This window comes from Lissotriton helveticus, chromosome 7 (genome assembly GCF_964261635.1).
Source record: "Lissotriton helveticus chromosome 7, aLisHel1.1, whole genome shotgun sequence".
Classification (NCBI taxonomy): domain Eukaryota; kingdom Metazoa; phylum Chordata; class Amphibia; order Caudata; family Salamandridae; genus Lissotriton; species Lissotriton helveticus.
Window position 1 is genome coordinate 1600541787 of NC_136068.1, and position 22607 is coordinate 1600564393.

Here is a 22607-nt window from a genome sequence, read left to right on the forward strand (position 1 = left end):
CATGAAGCCCATGGGCGTACGTGCTCTTTACAAAAAAAACCTAACATAACAATGTTGCAAATGCAAATAGCAGGTGTGGTTGGCGTTGCAAAACATGACCTTATCCTTTCTACTGTACCTTTCAAACTTTTTTTATTGACCAATAAGAAAAATGCTTTTTAAACAAAGTAAAATGCACCCTATTTTTAAATGTACAATGTTCTTAAACAGCCAATCAATTCTCTACTTTCTTAAAAACAGCATATTCTCCACCATTTTAGATACCTCTCATTCTACCAACTGACTACCTCTGCTACAGACATCTTTTGATTACTTACAGACATCCCTTCAAGATGCTTTCTGTGTGGATTGTTGGGCACAGCTATGTTTTCTGGTGCAAAAGGTATGCTGAACGCAGAGGTATTGACAAAGACCTAGCTTTGCAAAATGTAGACATTAAATGGGTTGGATAGAGAGGATTAAAGTGGCATCAATGAATGCTTTTGGTTAAAACCTCCAACCCCCTGACCTCATGATTGTGCACTGTCAAAGACAGAAATGGAAGTGGTCCAATCAATGTTGTCCTCAGATTGAGAAATCTAGAAAAAATGTCAATAAAGCTGTTTCTGCTTCCCTGGGAGACCATAGGATGGAGTCCATCTATAACAACAATCTACATTTCCATATGGATGGCATCTACAGAAGGGATGGAGTACACTTCACTGACCAAGGCAACAGAGTGTTTCTCAATAACCTGAAGCGCTGCATCAACACTTACATGTAGCTACAACAATTTCCCAATGAAAACAAGGCCTCTTTTTAGAGCCACCCAATAACCCAACATATAACCTAGTTTTATATAAAAAAAATCGTAATTATTTTTGCTTGGAGATGCACACCCAGCGTGACTAAAGGAGTCACCCACCCATCGCGTTCACACTAGGGGCACGCTGGAAGCCACGCACCCATCACTTTCACACTAGGGGGCCGCGCTGGGAGCCGCTCACCCATCGCGTTCACACTGGAAGCCACGCATCCATCGCATTCACACTAGGGGGCTGGGCTGGGAGCCGCGCACCCATCGTGTTCACACTGGGGGCCGCGCATCCATCGCGTTCACACTAGGGGGCCACGCTGAGCGCCGCACTAGGGACGCGACTCCAAACTTTGGCGGAAAATAAAAACCGTCCACTTCCATTCATTTATATTAGGCCTGGGCGGTAAATTCCTTTCCGGTTGCGGAATTTGCTAAATTTGGGTAATTTCGCGTTCCGCGGAAAATGCGAAATTGCTCGAAATTCTGCATTCTGCGGCATTGCGAAATTTTTTTGCTTGTTTGTGTTCTCGAAATGCGTGTTAGCAAGATATATCCCCTCGAGCACGCAAACAGCAATTGCAAACATGAAAAGAGCATCGCGAACAAGCAATTCCGCGTGTTCTCGGAAATTCTGCGTGCTCTCAGAGATTTTTTACCATTTTGCGGAGATTTGCGTAACGCGATTACGCAAATTCCGCCAACCCCTAATTTATATGTGCCCCGGGAACCCCATTCCCTGGGGCTTGCCCAAAACTATTTTTTCTTTTTTTTTTAAAGGGAGGGGGACCGCGTGGCCCTCCCGGGCCACTTTTGGCCCCTGGTACCCCATCCCCTGGGGCTTAGCCTCACAGTTGGAGATCATGGGGGGGGGGGAGCCCCAATGCCCCCACGGTCCCACCGGCTCCCCACCTCCTGCGGGAGACGACATTGCTTTTGAGCAAGGGAAGCTGCTCACAAGCAGCTCCCCTTGCCCAAAAGCAATCCTGCTTTGCTTCATTGAAGCAAGAGCAGGTTATCCTGCTCTCGCGTCAAGCAAGCAAAGCAGCAATTGCTATGTGAGGGCGGGAGCCATGCTCCCGCCCCGTCATAGCAAACAGCAATGTCCCGGGGGTAAGCACCCCCGAACATTGCAGGAGCCGGCCCTGGAAGGTACCGGTCCCCAGGGCCACTATGGGCTCCTGGAGGGGAGTAACGCAGCTCCCTAACCAACATTTCTAAAGCCCCGGGGAGGTGGTGTTTCTCGGGCTTGGGGGTCAATTTTTAGTTCCCCGGGGAGGTGGTGGTCCGCAGGGCTTGGGGGAGCCCCCATTCCCCCCCACCCGTTATGTAATAACCCCACACCCATTTTTTTAAATGTATTTTCTTGCTCGGAGTCGCGCACACTGCGCGACTTGTATTTTAATAAAAATAATAATTGGGCAGGCCTAGGCGGTAAGGGTGTTCCTACCCTGCCCCCTTTTCTTGCTTTTCATACTTTTTTTAACAGATTTCTTCTGACTCGGTAACCGAGAAATGGCTGTCAACAGTTCCTGGTTTGAAGTGTTAGCAGCCAATGAGAATAAAGCTCGTGTTCGGGAGGGTTCGCGAACCCACCGCGCCACAGATATCGAAACGTTTTCTTTTTCTAATTTCTCATGAACTACTGAACAGATTAACAACATTTAAAAGAAAAAGGTCTCCTTCCGAACCAAGGGCTACCTTTTTGCCAAATTTGGTGCACACACAAAGATTGAACTTCCGCCACATTTATTCGAGGAGGGAGGCAGCATGGGGGAAACACAGCATACAGCAAAGTTCAAGTCCTGCCTGACGCGTTTCGTGCACCAAGCACTTCCTCAAAGGCACCGGACATTGAACAGGAAATTGCACGATGATTTCGCAGCACCACAATGACGAAACTCCGCCCTGATGGGCGTGGCCAACCCCGTGGCCCGATGGTACTTGTGGTGCCAATATTTTCACAAGTGCGCTATCGTGACAAGTCCCAATAATCTAATTCACACCACAGTGGGTTCTGCAGCGGCGCTCAAACCCATGCTGGTTCAATTGTCCAACTGAAATCCAGGTGGATATCAGGGCGGAGTTTCGTCATTGTGGTGCTGCGAAATCATCGTGCAATTTCCTGTTAAATGTCCGGTACCTTTGAGTAAGTGCTTGGTGCACGAACCGCGGCAGGCAGGACTTGTACTTTGCTGTATGCTGTGTTTCCCCCATGCTGCCTCCCTCCTCGAATAAATGTGGCGGAAGTTCAACCTTTGTGTGTGGCTTCCATCTGTTCAGCAGGCAACTCTTGTGGAATATATATATATATATATATATATATATATATATATATATATAAAGGAATGCAGACCAAATCAAACATCCAACCCCAATCAAGTGATCTGGGTTAAATCCATCGTTCTTTAGCTCAGCATGCCACCCCAGTTTAGACCCAGCCATATGCCCATCAGCCTTGACCCTGTGTCTCATGGGAACAGTCCAGCCCGAACTGCCAAGCCAGGTCCTCCTTGGACCGGAAACAAGCATCCTGGGACCGGTTTCGGGGTATCACAACTCATCAGCCAGACTAGCTTGAATCCAGTGGCACAGTGAGCCCGGACCCACGTCTGGGCGTACCCGGTGCACCTAGGGAAAGGAAGTAAAAGATGCACATGGCTGCAGCAACATTATTCTCATATTGCTGGCAGCCAATCTGAGAGCTCGCGGGAGCCTGACTCCTGCGGGAGTAAGATGGCCCAAAGGAAATAAAGCTCCCTGGGCCAATCTGAACTCTCTATTTTCAAACTGGCCCTACCTCAAGAGACCATTGAGATTCTCGTAGACCCAGCTGACAACATATGCATTTATGTTTTAACTCTAAATTTCTCAAAAAACTACTGACTGGATGTACACCAAATCACAAAAAGCACAATCTGCTGACCAAGATCTAGGTTCCTACCACATTTGGTGTAATTTCGTTCATGAGTTTTTGTTTTGCCGTAGCCCGTCTTATAGAAGTCTACAGAAAATGCATGGGGATTTTATATTTTGGGACCCTCCTTTTTTCTTGGCCCCCGCTTCACGGATGACAGCAAATCTTTCCAAGAATGAACTGAGGTGGAATAACGTTTTTTTGGAAAGTTTTGTGAAGAGTCGCCAAACAGCTCTAATCAAAAAATGCTCTTGCTATGGAAAATTTGCCACCTCCTAATCGAGAGCTGCTTCGTTGTCAGGGGACCCCATGGAAGTTGGTCCCGTTACTTTTTTGCACCTACTTTTCCAAGTTTTGAGTGTGTTGCACCCTTGTTCACCGACCGTCAGTGAACAAGGGTGCAACGCACTTGAAACGCATTTGACAAGTGGCTGAAAAGAATAAATAATTTCAAAACCCCACAAGGCTTAGTTTTCCTTCGTGAAACTTGGAGGAGTTGGTGCAAAAAAAAAAATATATATATATATATGTATGTATGTATGTATGTATATATATATATATATATAGTTCTAATTCCTAAATTAGTTCTCCTCAACGTGGTGGTATATCACATGCAGTATATGACAATTGTATCACATCCACTACAGTCACCTAGCCACAGCATTGCAAGATAAGTAGATGTGGAAGCAATTATCTCTTTACCTTGACAATGTAGTGGATGCGCTATATATAGGTCAATATTATTGATCTTAATTTTGTCTCTAAATTACACTGTATCCTTACTTTTAAAGCACTTCTTATGCAAATATATTGGGCTGCAGGTTTTGGTTGCCGCGCCCCATCGCTTCAGTTCACCAGAGCATAACTGTTAGCACCTATCTTTAGGAAGACTGGGTAAATGTGATAAATTGCTAGGGATCTGACGTTCTCTTCTGTGTTCAAGGAGGAAGTGAGGAGCTCCGGCCTAGGAAGAACCAAGGATTCTGTCACCGACCTGAAGAGGAAGACCAGCAAAATCAACCGGAATGTTAAATTGCTGCAGGTCCGTCTCCAATACTTTACTATGATAATTAACACTCTTATCTTGATAGAAACTTAACATTCATCCATTCACTTGCTTAATACCTCACTCACTCTCCTCTTGGCAGGCCAAGATCTTGAACACCTAGCACCAGCCGGCATGAAGACCCAGTCTCTCAGTTACCACACTAGAAGTTTCTGAGTGCCTGTAGCTTATCCTGTTTCTCTCTTTTAGCCAAACAGAGCAAATGCGAGTTTCATAGAGACAGTGCTCGGCAAATAATCCCAGCGCACCCACAGACTCTAATACCACATCCTTCCTCTGACGCTTGTGCCGTCCTGATGAGGTGGACCCCATTTGAGCACTCACTCACGTGTTCAGGCACTCACTGCTCCCAGGCAGTCAAAGATCCAGTAGGTCAGCATAGGATAATACAGATAATCAGTCTCTTATTAATGCACTCAAGGCCCCTATGTTGCCTCAGGACCACCCCACTATATTCCTTTAGTCAAAGACCACATTATACATTATGAAGAGACTGAGTTTCGCAGCCTCAGGCAGGGTCCTCAGTATGTATTCACCTTTGCAAATAAATGATACCATCTCACAAAACATTCACTTTGACACCATCCCAAGGAGCTTGCATTCTTACACACCCCTGTAACCAACCGACACCCTAGGTTTGATAAGGTTAGAAAACATTATTGCACAATTGCTCCACCAACCAGTCCAGTATAAACATTTTGGAGATGACCATCCTCTGCCCTAGCCCTTCTTTTTATTTTTTTCTGCCGCCATCACATTGTGGCACCCCCAAAACTGCATAACGTGCTTTACAACCTACCAAAAGAGCATTCTCTATTTCCAACCTCAGGAACTGCTGTTGACTTGAAGTAGGACTGTAAATAAATTCTCAAAACTATTTAAAACTTAAAACCAGTGTACTGCCAAGACCATGCACATATATGCTTCAGCCCAGCCCGCTAAGCTGGTTTTCCATCTTCTGGTTGCTTTTTCGTGGCATGGCCTTAGCACCTCTGGCATTTTGCAAAGGGCATGTCCCCTGTTGTTACCATTGCAAACTGGCTCCTACAGATGAAAGGCTGGAGAAAAAGACAACTGCTTAAGGGGCAATGGGTGTTGCCTGTCTGCATAGGAGGCCCCAGTCTGCGTGAATATTTCAGTCCTGAGGTCTGTAAAGTAATTAACAAGGGTCTACTCCATCAGTACAGCCTTTATTCTGAGCTGCCCCTGTGGCCTCCAAAGGCAGATCCTTAGCGTTCAATTTTTTAAATCCAAAGCCTAGTGTGGGAATTGACCTCAACCCAGATTACAATGTTCGTACTGAAGAAGATACAACATGGATGTCAACTTAACGGTAAGGCCTTTGTAGAGTAGATCACCTTGGACTGAGCATAGTTTGTGTGTGATTACCGTGTCATAGTGTATCTGAGATACAAACCTGTTAGCTCCTGCTGGAGTAAGCTTTAATTACTTCACCTAAGTACTTAGTGGTCAATGTCAGTACCTACCACCGATGATGATTGGCAACCACCGATTGTCCCAGGACCCAGTGAACAGGCCTTATAATTACCCACCTGGCTTTAACCGCAGTATGGACTCAACGGTTCAGATTAATCGGACACATGGACTTTTGCTAGAAAGAGAATGCTGGAACTGTCCCGGGGGTGGGGTGGGGGGACTCCTACTCAGCTTGTGTTCCATGAGAGTGTCAAATCATATTTTTTATTTGGGATGTTTCCTAGACCTTAAAAGTTATTTTGAGACCATTCGTTTTTACAAAAATACATGTATTACTCTGATAATTAGAGATAACTGTGAATTTCCTACTATCTCAGAGTTTCCAGCAATCAAACATATCTGACTAGGAAAATCAGCTTCTCAGTAACTATACCTCTTAACCCCAGATAAGGAAGTTAGTGAACTTAACTCCCTATCATCTCCTGAACTGTACAGATGTTTCACTGGACTGGAGGCAGATCTCCGCATTTACCCATTATTTATTCTGGAAGGTTTCTCATTTTATTCCATGAATCAAGAGGTTTTCTTTCTAATTTTGTACCAGGATACTAGACCTCACTTGGTATTGTTTCTGAGGGTGACTGGCCCAACAAAGAACAAGAAACATGAATCGGGTTAGTTAGAAGCAACAGGAATGACGATAAGTGACTTCCCGTGACTTTGGTGTTGGATATGTGTATGTGTGGGGTGGGGTGGGCCTCACCTCTGGGTCATATCCTCTATGGGGCAGAGGATGTGGTATAGATGGGGCACAGCAACTAGAATAGTGTGTATGGTAACAATTCTGACAAAAAACAATACCATAAGCACCACATTTGAGTACCATATAAATCCTAGGAACCATAATAAACATACATACATTGGCCCTTAAAGAAGGAGGAGGTGTCATGAGAGACTGAGCAAGGTTATAGGTGTTGAGGTCATGCCTCAACACCTATAACAGGTGATAATGAAGGAAGACTTCTCAGTGGTCGATGGTAATAGTGTAGGAGGTGGAACACGTCTTGATAACCCAAGTATAGGATAAAGAAAAAGGTGGATGGGCTCTTGCAGCAGGAAGTGTGGTCCAGAAATAAAAGACAGATCAAAGTGAAGCATAGCAATCTTAAATGCCGCTGAGTGAGATAGCTAGGAGTTCCCTCTGGGGCCCTCCCTGATGAAGCAGAATTAAATCACCACGTTTTTACAATTGCTAAGTGATCTGGAACTGGATCCAGGATGGACTTGCTGAGCATCTTTCTCATTGGCACATGGTCAGTGGGGTAATCTTGTAGGATCCAGAGATCCAATTTGAAGAACATGTATTCGCAGTTATCCCACTGCAGTCCTATTGAAGTCTTCAGGCTATGGGCTGGTAACACAAGGTTGGTCTACAGGTGCACACAACACACGTTGAGTGAATCCATTAGAACAATCAGCCGGGCAACAGTTTATAGGGCTCTATATGTCCTCCTCGCCCCAAGTTGGTTTCCGGTGGTGCCAGCTAATCTATCAGGACTTTAGGCTTCTCTGTCTAATAATGTGAACTAACACCTGAAGGTGCATTTCTGGTGAATTCAGGTAATGGCTGGGGGCACATCCCACTAGTGAACAATCGGGACTGGGCGCTGTGTCTGATTTTCACATTAAGAGTCTCTTGGTGCAGCCTACCTTGGATGTAAGCCTCACCTAGAGTAAGATCTACGGTAGAAGCGGTGGCAGCCCCTCTGCCACAGGTTCCTTATTGAACTTACCCTTGCTGTAGAAGAGCGGACATTGGGCCTCTTGACCAGCCTTATGGAGTGGGATGCTTCCCTCCCTATTCCTGATATGCCGAGAGCTCTCTTCATATTGCAAGCTTCCCCCAGTCCTGTGGCAGCCAGCTATTGGAAGTGGACCATGAGAATCGAGCTTCAGGGATGACTACGGGCTCCCTCCTCAGAAGGCAATGTATGTCTATGGGACCCTCATCAGTCACTGCTGAGGGGCAGATCATTTGCCTGTATTAATGCTGAATACATTCTGCCTAAGGGGATGAGAAAATGACTATGAAGTTCTTCCTAGACTGGACCAAGGAAATTGTTCGTCATGTGCCCAATTTGTCATGTACAGCGGCACTGTAATGTTCTAGAAAACAAACTTCCAGTTGCTGACTAGATACCTCTTTTTATCCATATTTGTCATTAAAACCAATGGTCAATTGTAGGGATATTTTACTTGTGCAGTTATTTCTGTGGTCTTTGTCAATGAAGTTATTTCCTGTTCTCAAAGTTTACAGTTTTTATGGAGATGCATTCCACTTCAGGCCTACTTGCTTGCCGATAGGCACAGACGGGCTGGGTTCAGGCATATGGAGGCTGCAGCACCAGAGTGGGTTGACAACATTAGAGTGATGGGCATGTGTGTTTTGTCTGTAGCCATTTGACCAGCTTTGAGGAGCAGTTTTGGTCCAATTTTGAGATGACAGCAGTTCCCAATAGTTGCTAATAGAAAAAGGTATGTGAACAAAGGAAAGCAGAGTCACCATTCAAGAAACCTTTTTTACCCAACCACAGTTGTAAACCGCATTAATGGTTTGCAGCCTAGAAACCTTTCACTGTTACTACAGGTGTGTTCATTTTAGCTGGAGAAGGGCTGAACGCATACTAGAATTAAAGAATATTCCCAAAAGATACACCTACATACAGTGGCCCTTAATGAAACTCATTCACGTAGTTACTTGTTATCATGAAAATATGACATGGATTCATCCACCGGGACCTTCATAGGATAGCCCTATGCTAGTGTGTCTCAAACACCTCTTTGCATCCATATCACAAGAACTAAATCTACGTTCATCAGTGCTTGTAATACCAAATAAATGATTCATGACTTCTAGAAATATCTCAGCAGTGTCACAAGAACCCATCTGAAGAAGGTGCCCAAATGACTTAGGTCAGCAAATCATTTCCAATTCTCTCTAAACCCAACATCAATGTGACTATGCTACCACTCCTAAAGGTTAACCAAGGGTCCAACAGAGCAGGTCTGATATTCCTCCTCTGGGTCCTACTCAGCAAGTCATAATACCTTTACCATAGCCCCTAATGGCAGTCTATGTTGAACTGTCTCCATCTCTATGGATTACATTCTCCTCTGATGTCACCTGTCTTCCCTCTTGCAGGACGAGTGTACAGTCCTGTGTGACCGCTTGGAGCAGCGACGCCAGGAAGCAGATGAACTGGACCAATATTGCAGTCAGTTGGAGGTATTCATGAGAAACTCCTCTTCGGAGGATGCAGGAGCCTGACCTCGATTACAATTGTTAATTTACAGCCATCACATCAAACCCCCAGGCATATCACTATATGACTAACCATGGTCAAATAATCTTTGACTATTGGATGTGACAATGATGTAGAAAAAAACAAAGTGCACATTGCTGGATGGAAGGCGGCATCAGCGTGAAAAGGCACCTTTCTCCCAATACACTCTGGCTCCGAGATCAGCACAGCTAGGGATTAGAGTGTACTGGGGGAGCTATTTATGAGGAGGACATTTACAACCTCACAAACATGAAAAAAAAATTCTAGTCTTGGACCCGAATAAGGGGCTGTGGCATAATTGAGTCCGATATCTGGGGAGATGTAGTAGCCGAGGGGATGGCGCAGGGAACACTGGAGAGAATGATGAGTGGAGCATTGGCTGTAGTACAGAAATATAGTCCCTAGCCTTGGCATCTCTAAAACAATCCAATGTTGAGCAGTATCACTAAGAAGGCTTGAGGGGATCAAGAAATTAATATTCATACTGTAACTCAACACCTCAAAACAGAAAACCATGCATTGAAATCACATGGAACACCTGCTCACTTATGGTTTGAAACTATTTCAGTAGCAATCCAGGCTCCTGGGGGCTCTACACACCTCTATTACTGGACCATTGCATGAGCACAATCATCATCAGCAGCCCCAGAAGATCCAAATACACAGGTAATGGAGGTGGCAGAGCTTTAACGTGGCAAACCATTGAGTGAGTATAGAGGAAGCTGCTTAGATCCTAATTGTGGTTTCTCAGCTCCACAGAGGATGCTCTCCTTAAACGGGTGTGCCGTGGGAGGAGCACAACTGAGAACCAGCTCAAGCCCGTACGCAGCTGCATCAGTGAAATATAGTGGGGATGTCTGAAAAATATTTGACTAGTAATGGAATGATATCCCCAAAGCATTGGCAATGGGAGCTGTCGGGAGAAGTCCCATGCATAGGGGACATTCCTTGGCATGGGGGTGCATGGTTGTCTCCGCATCTGTGACAGTGGACTGGTGACAGGAGCTGACAGAAAGAACACAGTCAAGCCAGGTCGCCAGCACCTGAGGGTCTCTGACATACTTGACAATTAGTGTGATAGGTATTGCTTGTTATCCTTGGACCACAGATCCTAGGAACTACACCACACAGCTCACTGAAATGCGAAGAAGCATACTTTTTGGGTATAGTCTTTCAGGGGAGAGTTAGTCTAATCAGCCAAGGCTTATTCTTGATGGATGATGCAGGTTTAAATTACAGATATAGTTACCTTTGATATAACACACAATAGCATGAATGTCTAGTTGTTGCACAGTCTGAAATTTGATTTTCAACCCCTAATGCCTACGATTGGAGGGCAACTGTGTAATCTCATGACCTGTCCTCTGGGAGGCAAAAGCAGCATGGTCCCGTTGCTGCTTACAAAATGGAGCTCCGACACTGTAGTATTAACACACTATCTCCCATGATTACACTGCTACCTGTAATAACTAAGGAAAGGGAGAAACATCTTGTGAAGTGGCTGTCCAACTTCCTAGAAGCACAGGAAATACTGGATTGAATGCAAGCCCTTAACATAGTACTGAGTCTGAAGCCCTTGAAGTTCTTGGCAATGTGGAGGAGTGTGCTCACTGATTAGAGCAGCAGACCCTGATGCAGAGGTCTGGCCCGGGACCAGGGTTCAATTCCCGTTGCGGCAGGGTCTTGAGCTCAAATGTCCGTGGACCCGATAATTCTCGGCACGGTGCCTACTCTAATCATGGGGTCCCATGCTGCAACTCTGGGCAATAGCTTGCTTAGTCTCCACACCGGCCCTAATCGCTAAGGATGCCTGGCTTCACCAGGGGGGTGCCCAGGAGTTGGGCGCCTCACAGGAACAGGCCAGGACGGGTTACTCAGCGGTTTATTCAGCGCGGGGACACACTGGTAAGTGTAACCATGCGCTTTATAAGCTTCAGAATTATTATATGTGGTCACAATTACAATTACTGACAATTACTGTTGACCATTCCATTCTGGTTGACCAACTAAGGACTGCAGGCCTTGGAATGGTTAAACTTGCTCTAGTCTGACATGACCAGGTGGTCTCCCTCCATTCCATTCTTTGGAGACCAAGCTGAGGTGTGATGTGCCACAGGGTACAGCATTCTCCCTGTGTCCTGAAGCTGATTCGGTCCCATGGTGTTCAGGCTTTCTTCTACGGAGAAGGCACCCAGCTGGTCCTTACATTTGACTAAGTCGCAACTAATAACATCAGTCATCTAGGAGATTGCCTTATAGACATTAAGCACTGGACAACATTTGCCTAATTCTCAACAGAAATAAAATGGAGATTTTAGTAGTGGACAGTGACTGCTCATGCTCAGCCACCTGCTGTATGATGGCACGCACCATGGAACTGGAGACACAATTAGTAATTCCGAAGTTGCCTTCGATGGACATCTCATATTTGACAGTCAACTGCAAAATGGGTGGATCCCAGACATTCTGCAGTTAAAACTGTTGCACAAAGTTCTGTATTTTTTGCCACCAGCCCTTTGTTGGACAGTGGTGAAAGCCTGTGTCCTTTCTCATTTAGACAAATATAACTCTATTTACCAAATTCATAAACAAGCAACATCAACGCCAAAAACTAGCTATGAGACTTGCTTGTGACCTCCTATATTTTGACCCGGTCTCCATCGAGTCTTACACATACACTTTATAGGTTCTCCTTGGCTCTGTATGGTTTACCACGCTGACTATCTGCCGGGCTCAGAAGTCCTCTCTGATGTGGTCACTCCCTATACCCAAAAGAGGACTTTGTTTGGAGGACCCTCTCCCTGTTTGAAGTCCCACACTTCAGGATGGGTAAGTGTTGTAGTAGATCCTTTAGAGTACTGGATCTTCAGCTGTGGAATGGCATTCCTCCCAGTCTGCCTCAGCTGTTCAGCTTTGCAAAATTTGTAGAAATTTACATTTGTTTGTTCTGTTAATCTAGTTACACCTTGGTTGCTGTTTTTAGGACTCATAGCACCAAGAATACTGTGGGTGTATTCACACTTCAAATAATTAAATAAGATATACTAGAGGTTGTGAACAATCTCTATTCTCAGAAAACAACTACGGGCCTGATTTAGATCTTGGTGGGACTCCTGTCGTCCCTCTGTTGCGGTGGTTAAAATTACTCTGTCGAGCTGACGGAATCCTGCCCACCGTATTTAAATGTGGGCTGCCTTAACCGCTATCTTCATTGACATATTGTTTACTGCCGCGTAAACGGCACACCTTCGTCGACTCAGAGGACTCCATTGCTGGCTGACAGTACTCTGTCGCCACTGGGTTTGCGCCAAGCCGATTCAGATTTCACAGTTTTGGAGACTGGTAAGTACCACCTTTACCAGAAAAAGGTACCAGGATGCTTGCTTCTGGTCCAGGGAGGACCTGGCTAAGCAGTTCGGGCTGGACTGTTCCCATGAGGAACAGGGTCAAGACTGATTTGCATATGGGTGGGTCCAAACTGGGGTGGCGTGTATAGCAAAAGAACAATGGATTACACCCAGATCTTTGTGACTGGGGGTGTATGCTTGCATTGTTCAGTATCCCACCCATCATTTGTTCCTTTTGTATTTGTTGCCCTAAGTGGGAAATGTATGCCCAGACGTGGGTTCTGTGCTCACTGCGCCATTGGATTCAAGCTAGCCTCGCTGATGAGAGGTGATGCCACGAAACCAGTCCCAGGGTGCTTGTTTCAGGTCCAGGGAGGACCTAGCCTGGCAGTTCGGGCTGGACTGTTCCCATGAGGAACAGGTTCAAAACTGATTTGTATATGGCTGGCTCCAAACTGGGGTGGCATGGTGAGTAAAAGAACGATGGATTAAACCCAGATCTTTGTGACTGGGGTGAATGTTTGCATTGTTCAGCATTCCGTCCATCATTTGTTCCTTTTGCACTTTTATCATGTGGCACTACACATCTAGGTTGTGTTTGGTAAAAAATATTTGTTGGTAATGTGTCCTGCCCTTGTTTTGTACATATAGCATAGCACACATACAACATACACACACTATTGAATGCAACACCCACAACCACCACAATAATTAAAAAAGAGAACATTTCAACGTCAATACAGCTGTAGTCATTTTACCTTGTGTTAGAAATGGGGGTCTCTAGTGGGCAATGGTTTGCACCTTTGTCCAAGTAGGGGTCCTTCTTCCTAGTCTGGGTAAGGGGTATACACTTCTAAAAATAACCCCTACTCACCCCCTTGGTAGCTTGGCACAATCAGACAGGCTTATCTCAGAGGCAATGTCTTAAGTATTTGTACACACATACAGTAATACAGTGAAAACACTACAAATGGACATCACACAGTTTAGAAAAATAAGTAATCTTTATCTAAACCAAACAAGACCAACATGACAAAAATCCCCCCTACATAGAACAAGATATCATCAAAAATAGGTTATTCACACATGCATCATGAGCAATGCCCTTGGCTCGGGTGCAGGCAGCGACCTCAGTGACTGCTTCGGGAGTCGAGGCTACGTTGTGGCGTCGGGGCGGTGCGTCTTCCACTTCACGAGCGGTGCCCACGGCTTCGGTGCAGGTCGCAGCATTGCTCAACAGCATCAGTGTTGCTATTTTCCTCTGTGGCACCTGAAACAGCAGATCCAGATGTAGGAAGACCAAGGAAATGAAGTCTTTGTGTCCCTGAGACTTCAGAAAAGGAGGCAAGCTCTACACCAAGCCCTTGGAGATCTTCTTCAAGCATGAAACACAGCACACAGCAGAGTCTTGGTCCTCTCCCTGGTAGAAACAGCCATTGCAGGCCAACCACAGACAGCACACAGCAAAGGGGTAGTTCTTCTCCTTCAGCTTTTCTCTTTGGCAGAAGTTCCTCTTGAGTTCAGAACTATTCTAAAGTTCTAGGAGCAGGCCCCCACAATTTTATATTCAATTTCTCTTTGCTCTCTTGTGGCAGAGAGGCTCTGTGCTCAGTCAAAACCAGTTCGGTCCTCTTTGGTCCAGCTTCCTAGCAGGAGGTGGAGACAGCATTGTGGAAGGCAGACCAGGCCCATTCAGGTGAAAGGAAATCTCTTCCCCTACTCTAAATGCAGCCCAGGTCTAGTCCGCCCAGCTCTAAATCATCAAGGAAGAGCCAGGCACACCTCAACCCACCCAGTGGCTGTCTACAGTGAATGCACATCCCCAGCCCCTGTCACTCCAAAGCCAGACAGCCAAACCACAACTCAGCAGAGGCACATAGTATGGCTAAGCAAGAAAATACACCCTTTCTAAAGAGGCATTTTAAAACACACAATATAAAAATCATCTTTACTAAAAGATGCATGTTTATATTCTGAGTTCAGGCATACTAAAATCCATCGTTCTACCTTTTCCGAATGGGAAGTTATATGTATAAGATGTTATAAATAAACTCTCATTCTATCCTATTGGACAGATACCCTTTCAATAATGAAGAACGAAATACGCTGTATTTCAATATCAGGGCATGTCCTACCTTTCACATACAGTGCACCCTGCCCACAGGGGTACCTTGGGCCTACCTTAGGGGTGACACATGTAATAGAAGGGAAGGTTAGGGCCTGACAAGTGGGTGCGCTTGCCAGGTCGACGTGGCAGTAAAAACTGTGCGCAGACACTGTGGTGGCAGGTCTTGAGACCCTTTGAAAGGCTGCTTGTGTGGGTGACGCAATCAGTGCTGAAGGCCCGCTAGCAGCATTTGACTTACAGGCCCTGGGTGCACACAGTGCACTGTTCTAGGGAGTTAGTAGTAAGTCACACAAGCCAATCATGGGAACACCAATCCATATTCACTTGCACTTTGGCACCGATCAGCGGTGGCAAAGTGCCCAAAGTATCTAGACCTACAAAAACGAAATCCAGCACGCAGCAAAAATACAGGAGACAGACGCAAAAAGAGTGGGGAAAACCACTCCAAGGATGTGAGGTCTAACGCCCTTATAAGCAGGAAAATTGACACTAATGCATTACACATGTGAAATAAATTGCATGTAAGAGCAAAGTTAAAATACACAAGGCTAAAGCTAATGTTAACACACAATTTATAGTAAGTGTAAAAAAGTTACCTTTGATCCCCGCGTTGATTCGCGTTGTGGTGAAGTCGTAGCAGCAACTTGGAACCTGGACAATTTTTTTTTTTTTAAAACAGTTTTTATTGCAGACTTATGGAATACAGGTTCCAAGCAGTTATTCATCTACTCCCTGCCGTTAGCTCCCCGCAACCCTCGTTTTCCAATTAACACAGCCTTGAAGCCCACAACCCGGAGGTCGGGCGGCGTTGTGCAATGTTTCTCAAATCGCAGCAACTCTGTGCTAGGTGCAGCCGTAGCGCCTGGGAGTTCCTCGTCTGCTTTCATGTTTTTCTACCCCCTCTCAATAATCCACCCCCCCCACAACTATATAACTACCAACTCCCCCCTCCCCACCCACCACCCCATGGGTCGCGCCCCCTATGCCTGAGCCCGCTGTTAGCCTGTCTTCTTGAGTGTAATCAGGAAAAGATAAATGTCTAGGTGTCATTTGTATCCTGCATGTGGTCTGGGGCAGCGGCGCCATTGCTGGGAGTTCTCTCCCTTTCTGGGGTTGCACTGTCGCGTAAAGCCTGCACGAGCGCCTCCCATGCGGCAGCCGCCTCTAGCGCCTTGTCATTCGCAGTTCGGCGTGCCTGTTGGTACCTGAGCGTGCTCTCACACACTGCCCATTTCAGGAATTCAGTCTCCCATCGCTTGTGTGTGGGGCCCGTTCTCGCTTTCCAGTTCCTCGTTATTTCCCTCTTAGCCAAGAGAAGTCCCATATCTATAAATTGACTGGTGATCTTATTTTTTGGTGTGTGGGGGAACCAGTGCAGTATACTAACGGCCTTATCATACTCCAAGCCTCTGTCAGTTAAGTCATTAAGTGTCCCTCCAATCCCTTGCCAGTATTCCCGTAGGTGTGAGCAGTCCCATAGCATGTGGCCCAATTCCACCCTCTCTGTAGTGCATCTGGGGCACGCTGCGTCAGTCACTCCGAAATATTTCCCAATTTTTCCAGGTGTTAGATAAGCCCTATGGAGGACATAAAAGTGTATTAACTGGAAGCGTGCATTCCTAGTGCTTTTTCGCGTTCGCCGCACTATCTGTGTCCATGTCGTGTCGGGAATTTCCTTTCAACGCTGACAGCGGTTGTAGTGTCTCCCGGAGCATCCTAGAGTAGAGGCATGTTACAGCTTTATAGGTACCTGCCGCCATCATGGCATATTGGCACGCCATGGATGTCCTGGGTTCCGACAGTCCCTCCCTCCAATGTGCCTGCATGGCTCTAGTCACCGCAGCATGCAACAAGTAGCCCCCCCTCGGTAGATCAAAGCGATCTTGGAGCGCCTGATACGGCAGTAACACCCCGTCTTCGTACAGGTCACCAATCATTTGTATCCCTGCGTCTTCCCAGATCTGCAGCCGCGACCAGTCTCCGCCGTGGGGGAGCGCCGTCACCATCCCTAGCGGAATTTCAGGCGCATACGGATGACCCACGCCCGCACGACGCTGTGAGCGGTTCCAGCAAAGCCTGAACGTTCGCTCTTCTAGGGACAAGTCCCTTAGGGAAAGTTTTTGCTGCATTGTGATGTAGGCCAGGATATGGCGTGGAACACCCATATCACTTTCTTGGTCCGGGCCTCGGAACACCTTCGCTACCTCCTGCGTGAAGCTCTGTAATTGTACGGCCAAATAGTAGAGCTCGAAATCAGGGACCGCCAGACCCCCTCATCCTTGGGGCGCGTAAGTGTAGCTAGCGCAATTCTACGCCTGCCCGCGCCCCAGATAAATGATATCACTTGTGATTTTATTTGCTTAAAGATGGAGCCGGGTACCCACACTGGGAGCGTCCGAAAGTAGTAGAGAAGGCGCGGTAACACAATCATTTTGAAAAATGAAATGCGGCCCGTAACCGACAGCGGTAGGGTGGACCAGAAGGACATACTCCCCTTCAATGCTCAGAGACAGCGGCCCACGTTACCCTCCAGTATGTCTGCCGCTGTGTGATACACGTGTACTCCGAGATATTTCAGGCAGGTGGGCTCCCATTTAAGTGACGGACAGTTGTTGGGCCGCTCTACTCCCTGTCTCAGGGGGAACAGACAAGTCTTGGTCCAGTTGACTTTCAGCCCTGAGAGCCTGCCAAAGATTGACAGCAGTCTCTCCGCGCCCTGCAGTGCTTCCTCTGCGTTTTCGAGGAAGAGGAGGAGGTCATCTGCGTAAAGCGAGATGAACTGTGTCCCTCTCCTGCTGGCTATGCCTCCATAGTGATTACCCGTTCTGATTTCAGCTGCTAATGGTTCTATCGCCAGGGCAAACAGCAGTGGGGATAGGGAGCAACCTTGACGGGTGCCCCGTCCCACCGGGTATTGGCGCGAAATAAGGGGGCCCACCCGTACTCTCGCCACCGCCGATGCATACAGCACTCTCGTCCAGCGGAGATAGCCGTCACCAATGCCGAAGCGCTCCATGACCTTATATAGGTACTCGCACTCCAAACTATCGAATGCCTTCTCTATATCTACAGATAACACCAAAGGCATCCGGGTTTCCGGAAGGGGATCATCCAGTAGGCGTACGAGCCTCCGGATATTCATGGTAGTATTGCGCGTGGGGATAAATCCAGCTTGGTCAGTATGGACTAATTCTGTCATGTGCTGCAGCAGCCTGGTCGCCAGTATGGTGCTTAGAATTTTGTAGTCGGTGGTCAGCATAGATAAAGGTCGGTAAGAAGCCGGACTACGGCTCTCCCTGCCCAGTTTCAGCAAGGGAATTACCAGAGCCTCACACATGGATCGGGGCAATCGGCCATTGTTTTTGGCTTCATTGTACACTATTTGGAGGCGAGGGGCGAGTAGGTCTATATATTTACTGTAAAATTCTATGGGCAGGCCGTCTAGGTTTTATTGCGGGCCATTTTTTTCACCGCATTCCTGATTTCCCCTACTTTGACATCCCTGCCCAAGGCATCAGCCTGCTCTTGGTCCAACTGCGGTAGGTGGAGCCCCCCGAGAAAAGTGTCAATGTCACCGTCCCGGCCCTCCAGAGTGCTTCTGTATAGAGTTTCATAGTAGCTGTGGAAGCTGTCCAATATCTCCCTCTGGGTGTAGAGTGTATTACCTCCCTCCTCCTCCAGCTTTAGGATCGGGGGACTGCGCCTGTCAGGGTTAGCTAACCATGTCAGAAGGGTTACCGCCTTGTCCCCTTCCGCATGCGCCCGCAGCAGGTAGGCCTTGTGGTCGAAGCTGCGAAGGCGTTCCACCTCGCCTGCTACTGCTTCCTTGGCTGCACCAACAACGTCTTGGAGCTCCGGGTGACCTGGCAGTGCCAGTTCCGCCTCGCGCAACCGTTTCTCCGCTTTATCAAGGTCATCCAACAGAGTCCGGCATACCCCTGCAACTTTCCCTATACATTGTCCCCGGATTACCACCTTGAAGGCATTCCACTCCATCGCTCTGGACGTTGTAGTGCCCTCATTCTCAGCAAAATAATGCGTGATCCCTTCCTCGAGCGCCTCTCTGATGATTGGGTCGTCTAATGCGTCCGGGCGCAGTTGCCAGGTTGGGACCCGCGATACCTCAGTCATCCAGTCTAACGTCAGTAACATGGGGTTATGGTCAGAGAGCGTGCGGGTAAGGTACTCTGTGCGCGCAATGGCCGGAAGCACTAGTGGGGAGCACAAGATCGTGTTGAGTCGGACATGGAGGTCATGTAAACTAGAGAAATACGAGTAGTCTCGCGCAGTCGGGTGCTGTGCTCGCCAAGCGTCTGATAATTCCCATCTCTCCTGCCAGTTAAGCCTGCCCTTTATCAGTCGGTGCATCGGGGAATCTCTGAGCGGTGGGTGGGATCTATCCAAGTTTACATCCATCACGGAGTTAAAGTCCCCTCTCAGCATAATAGGGCCCGCTAAGTACGTCGCAAGCGCACCAGAAAGTCTCTGTAAGTAAGCTAATTGATCAGTGTTGGGTGCATACACACTACATAGGACTATGTCTCGGCCTCTCAGTTTGCCCTCCACAGCTACGTATCGACCTTCTGGGTCCGTAACTTGTCTGAACACCTGGAATGGAGTGCCCGCCCTAACCCAGATTAGTACACCCCTTGCATATGCAGAGTACGTGGTATTAAACACCTGCCCTCTCCATCTACGCTGCAGCGCCACTCCCTCCTGCTTTGTCAGGTGTGTTTCCTGTAAGAACGCTATGTGGACTCCTCTCCGGACCAGATAAGCGTGAACATTATGCCTTCGCGCCATAGTGTGCAGCACCCTCACATTCCAAGTAATACATTTCAAATTCCCAGAGCTAGCCATACCCCCATTGTGGTCGGTGCAGTGCAGTACAGTTTCGGGCCCTAGCGCAGGCGGCGGTTTCTACCCAACAGGACTTCAGGAGGATTCGCTCCTCTTCTGCGCATTTCCTGCCCCGAACAGCCCCAGTCAAACTCCCTCGGAAAGCATCCCCAACCGCCCTCCTCTCCCTTCCCCCCAGAACAGGTCCCAATTTCAAAGCATCAGTTCCCATCCAAACTCCAAAAACAAACTATTCAACTTCACTCTAAACCGCAGTCGACACCGCGGTAGCCTTAAGGGCTGAAAGGGTGTAACTTGGGCCTGAAGGCGGTTACTACAGTCCCATCCCCCCGCCCCCCGCAATCCCCTCCCGGTTGCTTACAGTCCTCCCCTAGATGTTTGCTATGCAGTAAGTTCAAGTTCAAGTTCAACAATTTGTATAGCGCACTACTCACCCAGAGGGTCTCAAGGTGCTTGAAGGATGGGGGGGTATTTTACTTATCGAATATCCAAGTTTTTAGTTGCTTTCTGAAGGAGAGGTGGTTCTGTGTAAGGCGGAGGTGGGTGGGGAGAGAATTCCAAGTCTTGGCCGCTAAGAAGGAGAAGGATCTACCTCCTATGGTGGATCTATGGATGCGCGGAATTGCGGCGAGGGCTTGATTGGACGATCGCAGTTGTCGGGTGGGGGTGTAAAAGGACAGGCGCGTGTTGAGGCATTCAGGTCCTAGGTCGTAGAGGGCTTTGTGTGCGTGGGTGAGGAGACGGAACGTTATTCTCTTGTTGACGGGGAGCCAGTGGAGGTCTTTCAGGTGATCGGAAATGTGATCTTGGCGGGGGATGTCTAATATGAGTCTGGCTGAGGCGTTTTGGATGCGTTGGAGTTTTTTCTGTAGTTTAGCTATGGTTCCGGCATAAAGGGTGTTTCCGTAATCCAGTCGGCTAGTGACCAGTGCGTGGGTGACCGTTTTTCTTGTTTCGGTGGGGATCCAACGGAAGATTTTTTTGAGCATGCGTAGGATGTTGAAGCATGATGATGAGACGGCGTTGACTTGTCTGGTCATCGACAGGGAGGAGTCCAAGATGAAGCCCAGGTTACGTGCGTGGTCCGTTGGTATGGGTGCGGTTCCCAGGGCCGGTGGCCACCATGAGTCGTCCCAAGCAGAGGGGGATGCGCCTAAGATGAGGACTTCCGTTTTGTCCGAGTTCAGTTTTAAACGGCTGTTCTTCATCCACTCGGCTACATCTTTCATTCCTTCGTGTAAGTTGGTTTTGGTGGTGTTTGGGTCTTTGGTGAGGGAGAGGATCAGCTGGGTGTCGTCAGCGTAGGAGATTATGTTGAGGTTGTGTTGGCGCGCGATGGATGCGAGGGGACTCATGTATACGTTGAAGAGGGTGGGACTGAGTGATGATCCTTGTGGTACGCCGCAGATGATTTCGGTGGCCTCTGATCTAAAAGGGGGGAGGTGGACTCTCTGGGTTCTTTTGGCGAGGAACGAGATGATCCAGTCCAATGCTTTTCCTTGTATTCCGACGTTGCTGAGGCGTTGTATGAGGGTGCTATGACAGACTGTGTCGAAGGCTGCGGCGAGGTCAAGTAGGATGAGGGCAACTGTTTCTCCGTTGTCCAGTAGTGTTCGAATGTCGTCTGTTGCTGCGATGAGGGCGGTTTCGGTGCTATGGTTGGCTCGGAAGCCGGACTGTGAGGGGTCGAGGGATTTGTTAGATTCGAGGAAGGCGGCGATCTGACTGTTGACGGCTTTCTCAATGACTTTGGCAGGGAATGGGAGGAGTGAGATGGGGCGGTAGTTCTTAAGTTCAGTGGGGTCTGCTGTGGGTTTCTTCAGGAGGGCGCTGAGTTCGGCATGTTTGCAGCTTTCTGGGAAGGTGGCGGAGTTGAGGGAGCAGTTGATGACGTCTCGGAGATGGGGTGCGATGATGGAGTCTGCTTTGTTGAAGATGTGGTGGGGACATGAGTCGGTTGGCGATCCTGAGTGGATGGAGTTCATCAGGCGGATGGTGTCTTCAGTGGTGATTAAGTTCCAAGCGCAAAGGTTGTTAGAGGGGGGTTTTGGTTCGGAGGTGGGTGGAGCGGACTGGTCTCCGGGCTGGTTTTCAAAGCTGTAATGTATGTCGGCGATTTTGTTGTGGAAGAATGAGGCTAGGGAGTCGCAGAGGTCTTGGGAGGGAGTGATGTCATTGGTGCCGGCGGTGGGGTTGGTAAATTCTTTGACGATGTTGAATAGTTCCTTGCTGTTGTGGGCGTTGTTGTCAAGTCGATCCTTGAATGCTGATTTCTTGGTGGATCGGATCAGTTGGTGGTATTTGCGGGTGGCGTTCTTGAAGGTGGTCAGGTTGTCAGTGGTTGGGTTTTTTCTCCAGGCTTTCTCGAGAGTGCGACAGAACTTCTTGGATTTCTTAAGGTCATCGTTGAACCAGGGGGCTTTTTTGCTACCTTGCTTGAATTGATGGTTTTTCAGGGGTGCTAGTTCGTCGGCGCTGAGGGTGATCCATTGTGTGAGGTTGGTGGCAGCTTGGTTTGGGTCCAGTGATTTGGCAGGAGGGTTTTGGTGGAGCAATGTGAAGAGCTGGTCGGTGGTAATTTTGTTCCAGTTTCTTCTGGGAACTGGTTGTGGGAGGTTGTGGGTTGTGGACTTTTTGTAGTTGAAATGAACGCAGCTGTGGTCTGTCCAATGGAGAGCTGTGGTGTGGTTGAAGGAGATGTGCTTGCTGGAGGTG

At 47.8% G+C, this 22607-nt stretch overlaps 1 protein-coding gene across 1 annotated transcript in view; it reads left to right on the plus strand.

Annotated features, from left to right (window-relative positions):
- TSKS (testis specific serine kinase substrate) overlaps positions 1-22607 on the plus strand; it is a 398477-nt gene that overhangs the window by 277279 nt on the left and 98591 nt on the right. Inside the window, exons 5-6 of the mRNA XM_078653750.1 lie at positions 4654-4752; positions 9416-9499. Of these exons, the coding sequence (XP_078509876.1) occupies positions 4654-4752; positions 9416-9499 (183 nt within the window). The remainder of the gene's footprint in view (positions 1-4653; positions 4753-9415; positions 9500-22607) is intronic.